The following is a 22075-nucleotide window of genomic DNA, read 5'->3' on the forward strand; positions in this document are numbered from 1 at the left end:
ATTATGATTTTGTTTTTCAGATATTTTGACTTCCAGACAATTTCATTCAGTGAGTGGGTGTCATGTGATTACTGAGGTTGCCTATTTTACAAGTAGGGGCTTTTTTTTTGTGTGTGTGTGTGTGTGTGTGTGTGTGTGTAAAAGAGAGAGAGATTTAATATGTATACTGAATATAATTTTGCAAATGGAATTCTTAGTTAAACATGCCCCTCTTCTTGGACAACTAGACTTGAGTAACCAATATTAGATCTTAGCCATCCAGCTGGGAAAGGTTAGTATGTGGATTTTCCATCTGGTTTGATGAAGGCTATGCTACTTACCCAAGGACTACATTAATGGCTATCCATCCAGCCATCGTGTTGCTGAACTACATTGTTTGATAATGAGAGGAGCTTTTTACAGAAGTTGAAGGTTTTTGTGTCAAGAACCTGTCCATAAAAAGTGGCTTGTTTATGTTGCAGTGAAGGCTGTGGTCTTTGTAGTGAGCGTTTTAAGTATAACCAGTATTTCTGAGGTAGAGGAAGTCTCTTAAGGCAGGATCTTTCTTAGCCTGGAAAGTAAGCCAATGATGGACATTTTAGGGGCCAGTGAAAGACAGAGGAAAGCAAGAAGCTTTTAAGTCTGTTTGGATAACTAAGTGAACTTAGTCCTTTGACCTTTTTTGTCACAAATGGTTGTAGTCTTTCTTTAGGCAGGGTGTTTTGCTGAGGCACATGCCAAAGGGGGCATTGCACTCAATAATGGCTCTTGTAATGGAAGAATACAAGGATGTTATGACCTCCTTGTCCCTGGATGAGATATCCTTACTAATGAAGTGGGCCATGTAAAAAGCTTTCCTTACAACGGAGACAACGTGATGGTCAAAAGTCAGGTTTCTATCAACCTGGGTGCCCAAGTACGATATGACTTATTGCGTGCTTACAACATTGTTATTAATGTGATAATTTGTGGGGACATCACTCGCCTCAAAGGGGATGATGATGCATTTTTTTGGCATTTAGCTTGAGGCCATATTTCTGGCACCAGCTATTTGTTTGGGTGAGACCCTCTTGTAGCTTATTCAGAATTGTTTTATTAAGTCAGTAATGTGAATTCTTTACTTTATTGCAAATTTGTTGGGTTATTTTTGTGGATTATAGTATTGTAGGAATGCTGATGTTGACATTTTACATAGTTGGACTGCTGGAATGGTTTTTACAGTGAGAAATGCTAGTGCTGTAGTGAATATCTGTTTATTTGTAAGGAAAAAAAATATATATATATATTAACTAAGATGTTAGAGTCAACTGTTAGATTAGAGAATTAGAATTAGAATGAGAATTAAAATTTTAAGGCAAATATTAGGCATTTATTACATTTATTCATTGTTCAAATGCACCTACAGTACAGCCAGGAGGTCGACTGTGGTCTTCCGGAGCAACAAAAGAGTTAACTATATGATATATTTTATATGCGGCCCCAAGACCATTTCTGTTCACTCAATGTGGCCCCAGCAAGCCAAAAGGTTGGACACCCCTGTACTAGAAGGTCAAAATTCCAGAACTTCGAAACTCTGGTCAGTTGAGACCAGAGTATTGGAAGTTTTGGAACTTCAAATGTTCTTAATGGAAATCGCCATGTAGCGTAAAATTAGAAAGTTACTATTTTCTTCATGGTAGTGCAATCTCTGAGCTTGAATATTTGAGTTGGAATATGAAATTAGCGGGGGGGGGGGGGTGCAGGGAGCCTTGCTCCTTGCAAAAACATTAAAAAATTTATTTTTTTATTTTATTAAAGTTTTGAACTTCAAAAATTTTGATATTAGAATTTCGACCTTTCAGGCTATGTATGTATATGTGTGTGTGTGTGTGTGTGTATATATATATATATATATATATATGTGTGTGTGTGTGTGTGTGTGTATGTATAATATAAAAGCATGCAACACCTTTGGTGACATATAACACCTGACTGCAGCTGACGTGACTTGAGTTTGATGAATTGCTCAGGCAATTGACAAAGATGGCAGAGGGTGGAGCAGTGCAGGATTTAAAGAGAGACAATCCCTTTGAGGAGGAGGTAGTATCACTGTGTACATCCTGGGTAAAGGCTTTTGGCTTTCCAAAGAAACGCCTGATGGTAGTCTTCATTAATGAGTCTACGTGAGTGTGTACTCACAGTGGGAAGACATTATGGGTCCACGTGATAGTGTGTTTAGCTTATACATTTGCTCAGAGGATGGAGTTAGGCCATATAAACACCAGTGCTGGTGAGGACACACACAATTAACGTGGCTGCCTGTATGATAGTCCCTTTGTACAGCTGTTTCCCCCTTGCTATATTAATATGATTCCATAATACAGGAGAATGAGCACGCAGAGTCCCATCTGGGGAGCATAGATGGTTGGTAGTCATGGGGACAAGAAAACTTGCAGGACAAAATAAATGCTAGTAACCTGAGTTAGAGCCTTGTCTAGTTTTTAATTCATCTTTGCTCAACAACTAGACTATTTTTGGTCAGCAGGATATAAAACATATTTGACAATGTTGTACAGTGCCTCCTCTTTTCACTTTATTCTGAGAGTCATTTGTATAGAACTGCACCAGAGAGCTGTCAGTGCATGCCTGTTTCATTACTTGCTCTTAGATATCTGATATGCTTCCTAGGCTTCTTGAAAAGCTACATTTACTTAGTCTCTTTTATTTGCTCCATTGTATGTGAGGGCCCCTTACCCTCCTTTCCTGCTGCGTTTCAGAAGAGTTGGAGAGCTATTGCACCCCCTTTAGTGAGTGGGGGGGGACTATGTGTAATAAAACATTGTTGAGATATTTTTGTTTGGGAAAACATTTTATGTGTTCTTTTCCAGGACATGCGTATTTGTATTTGGAGTAGTGTTTCAGTTTAGTTCAATGGTGATCTAATAAGAAATTGTCAAGAGTGCACTTGAAAGGTCATTAAACTGTTGAGTCTAGCACAAAGTCATTGTACTCCTGTAATAACCAGTAGTTTATCTTGATTTCTGATCGTAGTTGGAATCCATTACGGTAAGATATGCTTTATTTTTGAAGGCATAGTTAATGTAAAACATGAACTAGAAAGCTTAAAAAGCTGAAGGATAATGACAAGATAGCATAATCGGATGCAATTTTGGACACAAGTTTTGAGCTGCTGTAGTACTGTTCCTAACTGTGCATTTCAGCTGTTTCATTTGTCCCTTTCTAAGTAGAAAAACATGATATTTTAGGACAGTATTTTACTATTCCACCCCCCCCCCCCTTAACTTTTTTTTTTGTGGAACACAAATGCATGTCCTCACGATTTTATCAGTAACATCTTCCCACAACCTCTCTAAATTATTCCACGGAAGGCAGACAAGTTAGTATGGTCAGACTTTGCCATATACGTTTTTTCTGACTCTTGGCTCATCAAGATATAAGGTATATTTTTTCTGTCTTTCTCATAAGCATCTCACATTGTACACTGTTACTGCTCTGATAAATAAAAATGATATTGATAAATCAGTTACTGAATTGTTCTGATGCCCAGATGGGAGCAGTGCGCAAATAAAGAAATGCTGACTTTCAAGGGAAATAGAATTGTTTACTTGGTGCTGGGTGTTCTTAAGCCAGTGAATGTAGTGTGGATAATATTATTGCAAGCTATTGCCACTTGTATCTGAGAAGTAGTTTTTTTGTGTGGCATACAAAAGTCTAAGTAAAAGTTATGATAGAAAAGGTAATCTTCATACCTTTGCTGTAATTGAAAGATTATTGAAACAGTGCCCTTTTACAAAAATCACATAGCCAGCCCTGCTAGTAAATGTATCTGCTTGTTTTGTAGGAGCGGAGCCAGCATGACGTGCAGGAGCTGAACCGAATCCTCTTCAGTGCATTAGAGGCTTCACTAGCAGGGACATCTGGTCACGATCTTATTAATAAGTTGTACCATGGAACAGTTGTCAACAAGATTGTGTGCAAAGAGTGTGGAAATGTCAGTGAGAGACAGGTGAGAGATGCCAGAACCTATTGCATTGCAAAGTGCCTTTCATCTGAAGTGTAAGCCAGGATAGGTTTTAAGGATTCACGCTGCTTGAAATGTTTAATGTGCCTTGAATAGTGCAGTTGAGAATGGGAGCTTTTGCGAGTCATGGATTCCAGATTGTATTTCATTCATTCATTCAGTGATACGTTATCATAGTCGGGCGCTGGCTCCCCTGTGAAGCTCAGCAAGCATTGTTGGCATAAGGTAGAGACACATTCTTAGATGGTTGCCAGCCTGTTGTAGGAAGCACCCCATTATACCCCGTATGCACCTACTGGCAGTTTATAGGATTCTCATTTCAACATTTTTGTATGTTGTTGTGCTGTGGGCAGAAATTTCACACACTGTTAAAAACCACATGGACATAGGTAGGACATGTGCAATTGTACACAAAGCATCCCAGCCAAGAACCAACGTGGAGGGCCACACTGTGTGAGGTAGCAACTCTAATGACTGCTCTGTGTACTTATCCCCATTCATTTTAATTTTAGCTACTTATAGTAACTGTATCCTTTTTTCTTGCAAATAGGTTCATAGGTTGGTACGAGGCTGTCGGCCTTAGGGCCTATACAATCCTAGCCATAACAATTCCCTGGATATTTCTTCCCACAATATTTAATTCCCTGGACCCCTGTCTAGCAGGGCGACTGACGTGATTCCCGGGGTGAATTTCCTATCTCCCATCCAATTGTCAAGGTTCCTTTTGAAGAGGGCCAAGGAGGTGCTCTGCTTGGCATGTATGGGCAGTCTGTTCCAGAGTATGGGGAGTCTCTGGGTCAGGAACCTATCCCTCCAGCATGTTTTGTTCATTGTGATGACAAGGTTTAGATCCCTGGAGCGTGTGGCTCTGAGGGATTGGGATTTCTTTAAGTGGAGCATGTCTAACAGTTCAGGGTTTGACATGGCCTTGTATGTTAAGCAGAGATCGCCTCTGAGTAGACTATGTCACAGAGTATAACTGGAGTTTTTTTTAGATGGTCAGCATAGGGCATCTGCTTTAGGCCTGTGATTCTTTTGGTGAGGTATTTCTGCGGCATTTTCAGCTGTTGCAGATGTCTTGTGAGGTACATACCAAATGGGCCATTGTACTCTATAATGGGTCTAATGAGGGATGAGTACAGTGGGACAATGACCTCCTTTTTTCTGGATGAAAAGCCCTTCGTGATGAGGTGTGCCACATAGAAGGATTTCCTGACTGTTGTGGCGATGTGGTTATCGAAGGTGAGACCACTGTCCACCTGTGTCCCTAAGTCTGTCATCACACTTTCAGTGTTTAGTGTACTGCCACCTATGTGGTAATTCATGGGTACATGTTTTTTCCCAAAGGGGATAACTACACATTTCTTGGCATTAAGCTTGAGCCCATGGCTCTGGCACCAAGCATCTGTTTCTGTAAAGCCCTTTTGTAGAATATCCACATCATTTAGGGATTCAATAATGGCTCCCAGTTTGCAGTCATCTGCAAACTTTCCTAGCCAGAGTCCCTTAGTGTTGGCCTGTACTTCAGAGAAGTAGATGCCAAATAAGAGTGGTCCCGGGACTGAACTCTGAGGTACTCCACTTGTCACTTGTCTGGAGCTGGATTTGGAGTTGGCTAGTTTTACAGACTGGGTTCAGTCAGTAAGCCAGTTGGCAACCCATCGAGTGACGTAGGGATTTATGCCCAGCTTACTAAGTTTATCTATGATTTATGATTCCAGAGTCGGGGATGGTGTCTAAGGCTTTGGCGAGGTACAGATAGGCTTTGTGGACTGCCTTAACCTCGTCCACAGCTCTGGAGACTGATTTGAAGAAGTCAGTCAGGTTCAGGAGACAAGATCGGCCCTTCACGAACCCAAACTTGGTGGGGTCCAGTGTTTGAAGGTTGCCAATGTCTTTGTTTATAAGTTCCATGATAATGCGTTCCAAGCCCTTGCATATCAGGCTCGTCAGACTGATGGGATGGTAGTTCCCGGGATCCAAGGTGGATCCTCCCTTGTGGAGTGGGATAACTGTAGCTGTGCACTACTCAGTGGGCACAAAGCTTGAGGTTGAGGGTATGATTAAACATGACACTTAGGTGAGGTGCCAGTTCATTTTGTAGTTCATGTAGTACACAGCCCGGGATGTCATCTGGTCCCATGTATGCTGTATTCTTAGCTTTGGAGAGTGCGGTTTCTACCTGTGTGGCCATGATTACTGGAATTTGGCAATCTTTTGGTATTGAGATGAGTCCTTTAGGAGGTGAGAGGGGGTGAAGTTGGCAGTAAATTGATCTGCCAAGATATTGGCAATATCTTTGGGATTAGTATATTTAATGCCGTTCTGTTGTAGCTCAGAGCATATCTGAGCATTGCCATTTAGATTCTTGACATAACTATAGAATGCCTTGTGGTTGTTTTTGGAATCTTTGGCAATTTTATTTTCGTAACTAGCTTTGGAGGATTTTATGAGAGATCTCAGCTTCTTACTGAGGCTGGTAAGGGTGTTTTTTGCATCCTGGGATTTTCCTCTTTTCTGCAACAGTTTCTTCCTTCTGTTGTATAGTTTGTTTATGGCAGGGGACCACCAGATTGTCTTCCTTTTTTGGAGGAGAGTGTCTTGGATGTTCTTCGTTTTTCACTGTTGCAGTCATTACATTTGGGTTATCCTGCTGGCAAGTTGCCCTCAGCCGGCATGAATTCCAAAGTCTTGGGTCCTGCGTCGGCTGCTGTCATCCCTTCCCTGACATCAGGTCATCAGGGGTATAAAAGAAGCAGCCAACGCCATTTTCTTCAGTCTTTCTTGCCGCGCGGAGCCCGAAGCAGAAGCAGTTTGCAAGTTCCGGTCAGCCGACTCCTGAGATTTTCGTGTTTGAGTTTCACATCCGAAGTTTTCAATAAAGCTAAGTAGCCCGTTGGGCAAACTTTTTTCTTGCTCCAGACCGATGTCAGAAAAAGTTAATAATTGTATTTCTTGTGGAAAGCAAATACCTAATAAGGATTTTCATTCTTACTGTATTCCTTGCCTAGGCCCTGATCACAACGTTACTGGTTGCCTGTTTTGTGCTAGATTTAAACAACGCACTATTAAGCGTCGGTATGATTTTGCTTTAAACTTTTTTGGACGCCAGTTTAATTATCCTGAAATGTTGTCGGATAGCCATCTGACTACCAGAGTTTACAAAAAATGCAAAGAAAAGGATAGAGAAAAACAACTGAGGCCCAAAACCGACGACGAAGCTTCTCCTAAGCCAGTCTCTGGTACGCCGGTTCTCAGTGAGGCGCTTTCGCAGCCCCTGATGCCCGTTGCTTTACAGTCGCAGGCCGCTACCGTCTCCCATGTGGAGTCAGCCATGCCACTGGATACTCAAGGTATTGGAGCCTCGGACGCTAATCCCTCAGATGGGTCTGGAGCCACTGAGCAGGTACCGGCTTCTGAGGGTGTATTCAGACCTAAACATCTTTACATTAAAACAACTTCAGCTTCAAAGGCAAAGACTAAAGCACCTTCTAAAGCAAGGAAACCAAACTCAAGAGCCACGTGGACAGGCCTCTATGCCCAAAAAACAGATGCTCAAAATGTCCAAAGTCTTGATTACCTTGATCAGGGGTTCCCATCCCCCTCCTGATAAGAGGCCTAGGCAAGACACTGACCATGAATCTTCAGATCAGGTTTCTATTTCTTCTGATTCCTCTTCTGATCAGGAATATTCTCTTCCTCCCTATGAGGATTCTGATGCTGAAGAATCTATACCTTCAGCATCTCCTCCTCAGGACCATTCCTTTGGGGAAACCTTGCATACCATGAGGGAGCATTTCCACTGGGAGAACCAAGATTTTTCATAATCTAAAAAGAGGCTCGGGGATTTTCTTTTACTACCTCAGCACAGGCCTCTAGCCATTCCACCTGTGCTAGACATTGTAGATGATGTGTTTTTGGAGTCTAGTCTGACCCCTAACTCCTTACCCCCAGCTCCTGTTAAGCCTGACAGATATTACAGGGATGTTCATCGTGCATACAGCTGCAGTCATAACAGATGGGTTTTCCTGCCGTCAGGCGGGTCCTCGGTCGGCCGAATTCCAAAGTCTAGGTCCGGCGTCAGATGTCGTCGCTTCTTCCCTGACGTCAGTGCGACAGGGGTATAAAAGAACCAGCTGATGCCATTTTCTTCAGTCTTTCTTGCCGCGTGGTGCCCGAAGCAGAAGCAGTTCGCAAGTGCCGGTCGGCCAGCTCCTGAGATTATGAATATTATTCAACCGAAGTCTTCTTGAAAGCTAAGTACCCCGTTGGGGAAACTTTTCTTGCCTCAGACCGATGTCAGACAAAGTTAATAATTGCATTTCATGTGGCAAGCAAATACCGCATAAGGATTTCCATTCCCTCTGCATTCCTTGCTTAGGCCCAGACCACGACTTCTCAGCCTGTCGTTTTTGTGCTACATTCAACAGACGCACTATAAAGCGTCGGGCGGAGTTCGCCCAACACTATTTTGGCAAAAAGTTTAATTACATTATGTCGTCGGATAATCCGACTCCAGTTTTGAGTAAAAGACGCAAAGATAAGGACCGACATACTAGGTCCGCGACTTCTACCGACACCACGCTAAAGCCGACTACTGGTGCTCCGGTTCTCAGCGAGGCACCTACGCAGCCCCTGACTACCGATGACACTTCATTAGCGGTGTCTTCTGTGCCCGAGGTCGCATTCTCTTCGGCCCACACCCCGACTACAGATACCGAAGCCACCCTTGGCGGGGAAACTCAGAGTTTAGACAGGCCTGCCACCCCTCAAGGTGTCTTCAGGCCTTCTTCTTTTTCCATTAAGGCTTTCACTAAATCTAAAGCAGCCATGCATTCTAAAAGACAAGCTCCACAGGGCCCCTCTCAAGGCCCCATGCCTAAAAAGCAGATGCTCAAAATGGCTGAGGATTTGATTACTCTTATCAGGGGTTCCCAACCCCCCTCGAACAAAAGGCCCAGAGTGGAGGAAGAATACCCTTCCTCAGACCAGGCCTCCATTACTTCAGAACATTCTGAAGACCAGGAACATTCATACTCCCCTTTTGAAGATTCTGATGCAGAGGAGTCCATTCCCTCTGTCTCCCCCCTGAGGACTACTCTTTTGGGGGAAACCTTGCATACCTTGAGGGAACACTTCCACTGGGAAGGCCAAGATTACTCAGACTCCAAGAAAAGGCTCAGGGATTTCCTCTTGCTCCCTCAGCACAGGCCTCTGGCTATCCCTCCTGTCTTGGACATACTAGGTGATGTGTATTCAGAGGCCAGCCTTAACCCAGATTGTTTACCTCCAGCTCCAGTCAAGCCTGACAGGTATTACCGGGTTCCTGAGTCACACCAATTCCTATACAAAAGCCATGCGGCTGACCCAGAAACCATTTCACAGGGTCCCAAGGGAATTAAGGCCTCCACTGCCAAAAATCCATTACCTTCAGAGAGAGATTCCAGAGCTTTAGAAAGGTGGGGGAAAAAGGTATATACCTCGGCCACCTTAACCATGAGGGCATTAAACTGTCAGTTCCATATGTTAAAGTATCAACAGTTTTTGTTATCTCAGTTGAAAAGTAAAATGTCACAACCTGAACAACCAGACTTGAAGGAGTTGCAGGATTTTTTGCATAGTGCAGAGCAGGTGGGTAAACATACCTTGCAATGTGGTTTTGATGCTTTAGAGGCCTCATGTAGAGCTGCTGTTACAGGATCAGTCATACGTAGACATGCTTGGCTCAAAGAGCAAACCTTACCAGATCATGTCAAAGCTAAACTACTAGATGCACCTCTTCAAAAAGATGTATTGTTTGGTGTTAAAGCTGAGGAGGTATTAAAAAAAATGGAGGAAAAGGCAAAATCAATGCAAACAGTGAAAGATTTCCTGCAGGTACAACCTCCACGTTTCAGTAGAAATTGGCCTTCAAAAAATTGGTCCTTTCCAGCCACAGACAGACCTCAAAGAGGTAGATACAGGTGCCCGAGGGGAAGAGGGCAATCTCAAGGATCATTTAGAGGCAGACAATGGCAAGCACCTACACCAAGAGGTGGTGAGGATAGTTCACAGCCATTCAGAAAGCAGAACCAATGACTTTCCCCTTTGCATGCCAAGCAAGGCTCAATTGGCAGCACCTTTAGGCGGAAAACTGGCGTTATTTTCGAAAAATTGGCATATTGTCACAAAAGACAAATGGATCCTGGACATTATAGACAGAGGCTACAGATTCCACTTTCACACCCTTCCAAAATGAGAGGCATGCCAAACCTGCCACACAATCAAAGGGCAGAGGCACAAAAACAAATTTCAGATCTCATGGACATGAAAGCTATTCAAGAGGTACCTGCACAAGAACAGGGTCAAGGTTTTTATTCCAGACTATTCCTGGTACCAAGGAAGGGCAAAGATTGGAGACCTATTTTGGACCTATCCATCCTAAACACATATTTACTCGTACCAAAATTCAAGATGCTCACATTACAGCAGCTTCTTCCCATGCTGGGCAAGGAGTCTTGGCTGGTAACATTGGACCTCAAGGAGGCATACCTGCATGTCCCAATCAGACAAGATTGCAGAAGATACCTCAGATTTCTTGCAGGTTCAACCCATTATCAATTCTTTGCATTGCCCTTTGGCTTATCTACTGCGCCTAGAGTGTTCATGAAATGCCTGGCATCAGTAATTGCCTTCTGCAGACTTCAAGGGATACATATATACCCATAATTGGATGACTGCCTGATCCAAGCGGACAGCAAACACATACTTCTGAAACACCTGGCGTTTGTAATAATGTTGTTGAATTCTCTGGGATACACATTCAACAAAAAGAAATCAAGACTAATACCCTCTCAAACAATAATTTTCCTGGGTGCCAGCTTGAATACAAACACCCAGGTGGCCTACCTCACGCCAGAGAAACAAGGGCAACTAACTCATTACTTCAGAAAACTGGCAACCTTCACCAGGCTTGACTGCAAGGAAAATTCTGCAGGCTCTGGGATTCATGGCATCTTGCATCCTACTAATCCCATGTGCAAAGCTGCATATGAGGAAACTTCAATGGTACCTAAAAAACTTATGGTCTCAACACAGCCACAGTTTGGAAACAATTATACCACTGATTCCATGTCTTCAAAAGGAATTTCTGTGGTGGGCTCAAGCATGCCAAAGAAACATAGGTCTCCCATTCTGCAAGCCCCAAGCAAATCAAGTCATCACAACAGACGCCTCGGACTACGCCTGGGGGGCGCACATGACAGATCAGTGCATTCAGGGCAAATGGTCCCAAAAAGAAAAGCACCTACACATCAATCAAAAGGAAATGCTAGCAGTAATAAATGCTATTATGGCTTTCAAAGACCTACTGCATCCAGGCCAGCTATTGATAAGGACAGACAACACCACAGTGATGTGGTACATAAACAAACAGGGAGGAACCCATTCATACCCCCTAGGCAGGCTAGCCATGTCTCTTTGGAACATGGCTCTGGAATTACAAATCCAACTTCAAGCACAGTTCCTGTCAGGCAAGGAAAACACGCTGGCAGACAACCTAAGCAGAAATATGACAGATCCACACGAATGGAAGTTGCATCCTCAAGTTTTTACAAAGATAATTCAAGCATGGGGAAGGCCAGGCATAGATCTCTTTGCCACCCACAGAAATTACCAATTGACAAAATTCTGCTCAAGGACCTTTCATCCACAGGCCTGGAAAGTGGACACACTCTCTTTCAGTTGGACAACAATGACAGTTTATGCCTTTCCACCTCTTCCTCTGCTGCCCAAAGTTCTATTAAAAGCCAGAGCAGACAGACCAAAGATGATTCTCATTGCTCCAGACTGGCCAAGACAACACTGGTACCCACTCCTGAGGAGCCTGACGCATTCCCCACCATGGATCCTTCCTCTAATGCCTCTTGTACTGACTCAGCACAACTTCAAAACTCTTCACAGTCAGCTGAAAACACTCAATCTAGCCGCATGGAGGATTCCTTAAATTCACAACAGACCCTACTCTCCAAGGAGGTGCAGGATGTCATTTTGGAGGCCAGAAGGCCTTCTACTAGAAAAAAAAAAGAGAATGTGTGAGAAGCAATGTGCAGAGTAAGTTTTATATCCCAAGTAGTTCACTATAAAGTTCCAAATACAACACGAATCAGGTTCAGATGTCTCCTCAATGTAAACAGCCTATGCAGGCAATTGCTGACACCCAAAACCAGTGGGTGTGTTCCTCTTCCTAGTAATACAGCCACAAACTCTTGTTAGTGCCACTCCACAAAACAATAGCTTGTCATGCACAAACAAGTAAATACAAGCGTTAAGCGGAGGTTATAAATATTTATTAAATAAAAACGGCAAGCGCTTTCAACTGGTGGTCTTCTTCAGGCCAATAACAACAAAATTGCTTGGTGCAAACATTTAAATATACAAACATTAAAAATGCAATGATGTCACATCCTCAATTAATTGAAGTGCATACATTATTTAAAAATTAAAGGGACAGGAAGTGGTGCCCTGATTTCAAGCATAGCTTGTTATAAGCAACTTCTAAAATCAGAAACCTAGGAGGAAACTCCCAGATATGCTCAGAATTAGTCCAAAATGATGTGAAGATTACTGATCCTACAGACATTGCCAACATACTGGCTGACAGGTTCAGTGCAAACTTCTCCCCCCTCCCCCCCAAAAGGAGAGATATCTATACCAAATGATTGTAGCCCCCCAAACATCTCTAACGCCCAGGTGAGAACTGCTCTCTCCAAGGCAAAGAACACAGCATCCATGGGACCTGATGGTGTCCCCGGCTGTGTGCTCCACGAACTCAATGAGGAATTAAACCCACAGTTAGGACAGCTGTTTAATCTTAGTCTCACCTCCGGATACGTACCCAAGGAGTGGCGCACAGCGACTGTGGTCCCACTTCACAAAGGCGGTGCCTCCACCGACCCTGGAAATTACCGTCCCATTAGCTTGACAAGCCTTATCTGCAAAGCCATGGAGAGGATCATAATGGATCTCATAAATAAAGACATAGGGATTTTGCAGACTTTGGATCCAACCCAGTTTGGCTTTGTCAAAGGCAGATCATGCCTTTTAAACTTGGCTGACTTTTTCGAAACCGTCACCAAGGCCATTGACAAGGGAAAGGCAGTCCATACAGCCTACCTAGACCTGGCGAAGGCTTTCGATACAATACCCCACTCGGGTATCATTGAAAAACTCATCAACTTAAATGTAAACCCATACATTACAAGATGGGTTGGAAACTGGCTGAGTGATAGAACCCACAGGGTCAGAGTTGCTGGTGCCATGTCAGACTCAAAGCCTGTCACAAGTGGTGTCCCACAGGGCTCAGTCCTGGGCCCACTCTTGTTTGGCATCTACTTTTCTGAAGTGCAAGCAAACACAGGAGGGTTATGGCTGACAAAGTTTGCAGATGACTGCAAACTGGGAGCCGTAGTCGAAAACACATCTGACACAGATATCCTTTAGAAGGGTCTCACAGAAACGGATAACTGGTGCCAGAGCCATGGCCTAAAGTTAAATGCCAAGAAATGCATAGTCATACCCTTCGGGGAAAAACAAGGTTACCCCTAGCTACCATATAGGTGGCAATCCACTGATCACAGAAGAAGTTATCAGGGACCTGGGGACCCAGGTTGACAGTAGCCTTTCATTCGACACTCATATTGCTAAAGTAGTTAGGAAGACCTTCTACATTGCCCACCTTATCATGAAGGGATTCACATCTAGATCAAGGGAGGTCATAGTCTCCCTATACTCATCACTCATCAGACCAATGATTGAGTACAATGCCCCATTCGGAATGTATCTGACCCGACACTTGCAGCAGCTGGAGAGGCCACAAAAGTTCCTCACCAAAAGGATAAAGGGTCTCAAAAATCTGTCTTATGCTGCCCGACTGAAAGAACTCCAGCTATATTCAGTTGCTTACCGCTTGCTCAGAGGTGACCTGTGCCTGACATACAAGGCCATGTCAAACCCAGATTTGATGAACATGCTTCATCTCAAAAAATCTAGATCCCTCAGAGCCACAAGGGCGGGAGACTTAAACCTCGACACGGTTATTAATAGGACGTGCTGGAGGGATAGATTCATCACCCAAAGACTCCCTATGCTGTGGAACAAAATCTCGGTATATATGAGGGAGAGCACCTCGCTGGCCTTGTTCAAGAGGAATCCTGACCAATGGATGGGAGATCGCAGATACACCCCAGGGGTTACCTCAGTGTCACTGCTCGACAGAGGCACAGCAAAATAATGGGCATAGTTTCTCCAAACTAAAGGGGTGGCGTAATCCACAAAACTATGGGCTAGGCTTGTAAATGCCCTCGGGCAGATAGCCTAGTATGAACCTATGAACCTATAAATAAAGCATAAAAATATATGTAAAGCATAAAAATATATGTCATGTGTATATATATATATATATATAGTCAGCCATGCTATAATGCTAAACAATCAATCTTATAAACATATTCTATACATAAAAAGAAATAATATTCCTATTCTTTCAACAGAGATAAAATATGCATCCACACATGTCATGTGTGGAATGCATGCATCCAAATATCCATGTCATGTACTAATAGAGGTGGAATAGAGATATGGAACTATGATGTTGCGTGTGTGCATATATAAAAAAATAAATACGTGTAAGCGGATAACGCAAAAAATATGTATGTGTATGTCTATATGTGTAGAATGTACACATATGTAAAGACAATTGACAATAAGACTATGTGATGTTATATCAAATGCCCTAAATGAAAACTATGCAAAAGGGAGCGGGGGGGGGGGATGACAAAAATAAAAGAAGTCCCCCTCCACACTCCCCCCTTTTCATTTAGGGCATTTGATATAACATTACATAGTCTTATTGTCAATTGTCTTTACATATGTGTGCATTCTACACATATAGACATACACATACATATTTTTTGCGTTATCCGCTTACACGTATTTATTTTTTTATATATGCACACATGCAACATCATAGTTCCATATCTCTGTTCCACCTCTATTAGTACATGACATGGATATTTGGATGCATGCATTCCACACATGACATGTGTGGATGCATATTTTAGCTCTGTTGAAAGAATAGGAATATTATTTCTTTTTATGTATAGAATATGTTTATAAGATTGATTGTTTAGCATTATAGCATGGCTGATTATATATATATACACACACATGACATATATTTTTATGCTTTATATATATTTTTATGCTTTATTTATGATTTTAGAAGTTGCTTACAACAAGCTATGCTTGAAATCAGGGCACCACTTCCTGTCCCTTTAATTTTTAAATAATGTATGCACTTCAATTAATTGAGGATGTGACATCATTGCATTTTTAATGTTTGTATATTTAAATGTTTGCACCAAGCACTTTTGTTGTTATTGGCCTGAAGAAGACCACCAGTTGAAAGCGCTTGCCGTTTTTATTTAATAAATATTTATAACCTCTGCTTAACGCTTGTATTTACTTGTTTGTGCATGACAAGCTATTGTTTTGTGGAGTGGCACTAAAAAGAAGTTATGTCCTTACCATAACGTTCCATGTGGAGTGTTCATCTCGCCTTGGTTATTACACATGGGTTCGGAGCCGATCCTCGGCTCCGTGCCGGCCGACTGCAAGCTCTGCATCGAGAAGAAGCTCGAGGACATCTAATACCCACAATCCCCCTCTGCCTTTACCTCAGATCTAGTTTGCAAGCAAACCAGACATACAGCACGCACACATGCCAGTTATATACATAAAAGTACATATATACAAACATACCAAGAGTATGATAGTAACAGTAATACTGCAACAGCAGAAGGAGAATACTCCAGACCAGGCACCAAATCGAACGTTCTTCCTAAGGGTGGGAAGGGTGGGAGTGTAATACAAGCGAGATGAACACTCCACATGGAACGTTATGGTAAGGACATAACTTCTTTATGTGAGAGTGTTCAATCTCGCCTTTGTTCTTACACATGGGTAGCGCCCTAGCTCCATGATCCTGAGGAACTCAAGGGAGAACGTTCTTGAGCACAGTGGAACCAAAGGTTGCCCTATCCCTAGAAACCCTGTCCACTTTGTAATGAGAGATAAATGTATGTGGTTTAGCCCAAGTAGCAGCCGCACAAATAGTGTCTAAAGGTAAGCGAGCTGCGTGAGCCAAAGATGTAGACACTGATCTGGTAGAATGTCCTCTGGGTTTTGCTGATAAAGTTTGGTCAGAGGCTTCATAAACATATGTGATACAGTCAGTTAGCCATTTAGAAAGAGTTCGTTTCGTAACTGCAAGACCCTTTCTGCTGTCAGCAAAAGCTACAAATAGTTGATCAGATTTCCTGTGATCTTTTGTTCTATCCAAATAAAATCTGAGTTGTCTATGGACGTCCAGTTTGTGCAACATATACTCCAAGTTATTAGAGTGGTTTTTAAAGAAGGTGGGTAATTCAATGGACTGATTAATATTACTAGAAGAACAAACTTTGGGAAGAAAGGATGGATTAGTGCGTAGGGATACTCTGTCAGAATGAAATATTAAATAAGGATGTTTGACCGAAAGAGCCTGAAGCTCAGACACTCGTCTAGCAGATGTAATGGCCACTAGAAATAATGTTTTCCATGACAAAAATTTCAATGTGCAACTTGAAGCTGGTTCAAAGGATGGCAACATCAATTTAGAGAGCAATAAATTTAAGTTCCACGGTGATGTCGGACTTCTGACTGGTGGTCTGATATGAAAAGAACCTTTTAAAAAGGCTTTACAAAGTCTGTGAGCCATAATAGGCGCACCACATTCTTCTACATGATAGTTAGAAATGGCAGCTAACTGTACTCTTAAAGTAGCCGGGGAAGCTCCTTCATGAAATAATTCAGTCAAGAATTCTAAATGTGATTCCGCCCAGAAGACAAAACGTTTCCACTTACTGGTGTAAGTCTTTGTAGTGGAAACTTTATGAGAAGCTACTAAAATATCTTGAACTGCCGATGTAAGGGGAACTGACCTGGCTAAAAAGGGAAGCGGAGCAGCCAAGCTGCTATATGGAGAGATTCTAGAGATGGGTGAGGAACTCCTGACGAGTGAGTCAGTAGATCTGGCTCTGGGTCCAGCATCCAAGGTCCCCGAATGCGGTGATGCAATAGAAAGGGGAACCAAATTTGACGAGGCCAGAACGGGGCAATGAGAATAATAGTCCTCTGAAGGTTGTTGGCTTTCTGTAGAAACTTTGCAATCAGGGGAAATGGAGGAAAAGCATATAGGAGACCCGGGGACCAATCGTGCACCAGCGCGTCCCTGGGGACTTCCCCTGGAGGGGGTAATAGGGCAAAGTAGCTCCTGCATTTGGCGTTCATTGGAGGCGCAAACAGATCGCAGGTAGGCTGGCCCCATTTGCGAAAAATCCTTCTCGCAACTGACTGTTTGAGGGACCACTCGTGAGGCAATAGAATTGCCCTGCTCAGCCTGTCGGCTATGACGTTGGATGACCCCGGGATGTGCGTTGCGATCAGAAAGCGACCGGTGGACTCTGCCCATTGCCAAATTCTCATGGCCTCTCTGCATAGTTGGTAAGACCTGGTTCCCCCTTGCTTGTTTATGTACCAGACTACGGACATGTTGTCTGTCTGAACTGCAATGGTCCCTGGAGGAAGAAGGGGAGCAAAGTGTTGCAACGCCAAAAACACTGCCCTCAACTCCAGAACATTGATGTGCAGATTGTACTCCAGATTGGTCCATTCGCCTTGGACTGTCTGTCCCTGAAAGATGCCCCCCCACCCTATCAGGGAAGCGTCCGTGGTTATCGTCGCTGACGGTGCGGGTAGCACAAATGGTCTTCCGCTGGATAGGTTGCAAGTCTGTAACCACCACATTAGGTGTGATTTGCATGTTTTCGTTATCAATATTTCGTGAGTCAGTGGAAGTTGTTGGAATGACCATTGTGCAAATAGAAGCCATTGTAGCACTCTCATGTGCAGTCTTCCCAATGGTATTGCTATGAGAGAAGCTGCCATGAGACCCAAAACTTTCAGAACAATTTTTGCTGGTGACTTTCTGGACGACAGAAGAAGGGAAATGTTGAATTGAAGTGCTACTATTCTTTCTGTCGGAAGTTGTAGAACTAACTGACGCGTATCTAATTCCGCTCCTATGAATAAGATATGCTGTGATGGCTGTAGCGATTTTTCAAATTTACTGAGATGCCAAGGTGTGTACAAAGTTGTAGGGTGTAATCCCTGGCTTGTATCAGTTGACGCCTGGTGGTGGCAGACAGGAGCCAGTCGTCCAGATACGGAAACACCTGGAATCCTAGGCGCCTCAGATGAGACGCTACCACTGCCATGCATTTGGTGAAGACCCTGGGGCTGTGGTCAGGCCAAAGGGCAGGGCTCGAAACTGATAGTGACTGGCTCCCAGCCGGCGCAAATGATCCCTGGATGCCCTGGCCATTTTGATGTGGTAGTATCGTCCTTCAGATCTATTGAGCACATCCAGTCGCCCTTCTGTAAGAATGGAAGGATCGATTGAAGCGTGACCATTCGAACTTTTCCTTCTTGACAAAGGTGTTGAGATGACTTAGGTCCAGAATTGGCCTCCAGTCCCCTGTTTTCTTTGGAACTAAAAAGAACCTTGAGTAAGTTCCGAATCCTATTTGGTCCGCTGGGACTGGTTGGATGACTCTTTTTTCTAGCAGCTTTGAAATTTCTGTAGCTGCTGGGTCTCGCAGATGGGGTGGTACATCTGGAAGTTTTCTCTTTGGAATGGGGGTGGATAGAAATGGGATTTTGTAACCTCTGGTAACAATGCTTTTTACCCAATTGTCTGAAGAAAGGTTTTGCCAGGCCTGAGGGTATAAAGCTAGCGACCCGACTGCCTCCAGAGCAGGACAGTCGGGCCTCCTCTCAGGAGTGCTGAAAAGGTTTGCCAGGAGGTTATCCCTGTCACCTTGGTTTTGCGGACCCCTCTGCCGCCAGGGCGGCGTCTTCCACCTCTGCCCCCTCTGCCTCTAGAGGGCATCACCCTGTGTGTTTGGGAAAGATCCTTGGGGTTTTCAAACCACATTTTCCCACCACGTTGCCCTTTGGGGTACGGTCTGGAAGGGTGGAAAACGGACTCCAACAGCAGACAGAGTCTTTCCCTCCTGTTCACACCGGGTAAGGGTCTCCTTTACTTTAGGGCCAAAAGTGTGGCTCCATCAAATGGGCGTTAGTAAAGGAAGACTTGAAGGCTTCCGCAAACGAACATAAGCGCATCCAGGATTGCCTACAAGAGCAATCGCTGAAGCTGCCCTACTCGATCCTTCGGCTGCATAGGATATCAGCCTCATGGACGAGTTCACAATGGACGTAAGGGTGTTGAGATGCTGTAACTTTCTCTGAGACAGCGGCATCTGTAGCACCCTGGAGGGTATCTCCCAACTCTTTGACTAGATCCCTCTGTAAACGTGTTAAATGGGTCAAATAGTTCAGGGAACGCATGGAGAAAGCCGCTGAACTGAAAATGCGCTTCCCGTATCTGTCCATGGTCCTAGAATCTTTGTTAGGCGGATGGACAGATGAGGAAGACTCCGACATCTCCTTTTCGTGGCGCTGCCACCACCATGGCGCCTACTGGAACTCCTTTGGTAAGGTAAGCTTTGTCCTGTGGTGCCGTGATGTACTTATTTGGCTTCCTAGGGACTGGTTCCACTGTGTCAGGAGTCCCACGCCTTCGAGCAATTAATTCCATTAACTCATCAAAGGGCGGAGTGACCCAGGAGGAGGAAGGACGGGCACCAAATGCCTTCAGCAAAACTGACTCATCCTCAGAAGGGGGGGAGGGCTTGCCAGTCACCTCTCTGTTTAAGGATCTCCAAGATGTCAGAAAGAGAGACATCCTCTGAAGGTGACTTAGGGGACCCTTCTGACTCATCTAAGTCAGTATCAGATGTCAAGGATTCTTGTGGAGAATCCAAGTGTCTCCTCTTACACAGTCTTTTCCTAGGAACTTCTTCGTGGGGAGCATCCGAAGAAGCCTCCGAGGAAGAGGGGGCACCCCTCCAGGGGTGGCTGAGACACTGGTGCCCGACGCTTGGACGTGGCCGTGGGTGCAGAGGAGGATAACGGTCCTTTGCGGGGAGGAGAAGCTGTACCTGCTGATGTGGTTGTCTGGGTAGACAACACCTTCCTCATGAGGTCGAAGGCCCCCGGGTCCCGAGTCGAGGTATCTCCCGGTTCCAAAGAAATGGGAAGAATCCCCGAAACAGGAGCCGAAGGCACCGACCCCGAGGACGGAACCGAATCGATCCGTGCCGAGGCCCCGAGAGGGAGCGTTGGAACCGAAACATCGGTCCGACTCTCGGTCCCGGAACCAAGGATAGATCTTCGGCCCCGAGACTCCGGTACCGGATCAGATGGAGTCGAGGTAAACGGTGCCGACCGAGAAAAAGACGGTTCTGGCACCGAGGGCTCCACAATCATCAAGTCAGCTTCTTCCGGCTCCGAAGACTGAACAGGTCTCAGAGGAGGAACAGATGGAGATAGTGGCAGGCCTTCAAGTCTCGACATCAACTGAGAGGAGACCGAAATAAGCTTGGACAGGGCCGTATGCTCCATAAGTTTCTGCACCACACGGTCCACGTCGGTGTCGGAAAGGGCTCTAGAAGAACGAGTCGAAGGGATCGAAGACGGAGCCGACCTCAACAGAGTCGGTGGAGGGAGCTCCGTCACCGGTTCCAAGACTCGAGGCTCGAACTGCCAACAGTTGAACACTCGGCCCCAAGTCTGTGGAACCGGTGATCTAACTAGACTCAAGAGCTCGGAGCCGATGACTTTGGCTCCGACGCCTGACTTCAAGACTTGGATGCCTGATCCGAAGCATCCAGAGCCTCCTGGAAAGAGGGTTTCAGCAATCCTCTATCCATCAGTTTCCTGCGCCTATCTGTCATGACCCTCCCACTAAAAGAGTGACAAATAGAGCAGTCCTCTTGTAAGTGGAGAGGGCCAAGACAGTAGACACAGGAACTGTGGTTGTCTGTGACCGACATTTTTTGGCCACACTGACAACGTTTGAAGCCAGATTTTAATTTTTCTGACATAACAACAAGAAAGAAAGACAGTCCAGTAATTAAAAGTCACTTCCAATGAAAAAACAGTCAAATCCGGTAATAAGTGTCAATTCCTGTATAAAGCAGACTACAACAATACTTAGTCAAAGTTATTCAAGTAGGGGTGGTAGGCCCCGAAAAAAACTCTGTACCCTTTAGTTAACTAAGTAACTAATCTAAGGAACCGAGATATCAAAGTCCACTCACACACCTACTCTAACTATTCATAGACTATATATATAGAAATTTTTTTGAAAAGTTTAAACAGAAAGATAAATTCTTATCTGTAAAAGCCTCGAGCTAGTCCCCAGCGATGCGTATGCAGCAGCGGCAAACTAGATCTGAGGTAAAGGCAGAGGGGGATTGTGGGTATTAGATGTCCTCGAGCTTCTTCTCGATGCAGAGCTTGCAGTCGGCCGGCACGGAGCCGAGGATCGGCTCCGAACCCATGTGTAAGAACAAAGGCGAGATTAAACACTCTCACATCAAGAGTTTGTGGCTGTATTACTAGGAAGAGGAACACACCCGCTGGTTTTGGGTGTCAGCAATTGCCTGCATAGGCTGTTTACATTGAGACATCTGAACCTGATTCGTGTTGTATTTGGAACTTTATAGTGAACTACTTGGGATATAAAACTTACTCTGCACATTGCTTCCCACACATTCTCTTTTTTTCTTCTTAGCAAACAGTACGTTTTGTGGGAAGTGGAATAACACGCGAGCGTTTTTTTGGCTTCTACTAGAAAAGCCTACTCCGCAAAATGGAACCGGTTTTGTGCCTGGAATCAGAAAAAGGGTCAGAATCCTGAAATACTGAATTTACCTAAAATATTACAGTACCTAGCTGAGATGCTAAACAGTGGACTTTCATTCTCCTCCATCAAAATCCATGCCTCAGCCATTTCTGCAGAATACAACACTGATCCTCCTTTATTCTCTCACCCTCTCTTAAGACAGTTCCTCAGAGGGGCTAAGAATA

The 22075-nt window shown here is 44.2% G+C and overlaps 1 protein-coding gene across 2 annotated transcripts in view; it reads left to right on the top strand.

The window, feature by feature from the left end:
* USP40 (ubiquitin specific peptidase 40) overlaps positions 1 to 22075 on the top strand; it is a 3368940-nt gene that overhangs the window by 639590 nt on the left and 2707275 nt on the right. For both annotated transcript variants that reach the window (XM_044075047.1, XM_044075048.1), the window contains one exon: positions 3821 to 3985. In XM_044075047.1, the coding sequence (XP_043930982.1) occupies positions 3821 to 3985 (165 nt within the window). The remainder of the gene's footprint in view (positions 1 to 3820; positions 3986 to 22075) is intronic.

The sequence above is a fragment of the Protopterus annectens genome, chromosome 6.part0 (assembly GCF_019279795.1).
Source record: "Protopterus annectens isolate FY-2018-M chromosome 6.part0, PAN1.0, whole genome shotgun sequence".
In the NCBI taxonomy this organism is placed as follows: Eukaryota; Metazoa; Chordata; order Ceratodontiformes; family Protopteridae; genus Protopterus; species Protopterus annectens.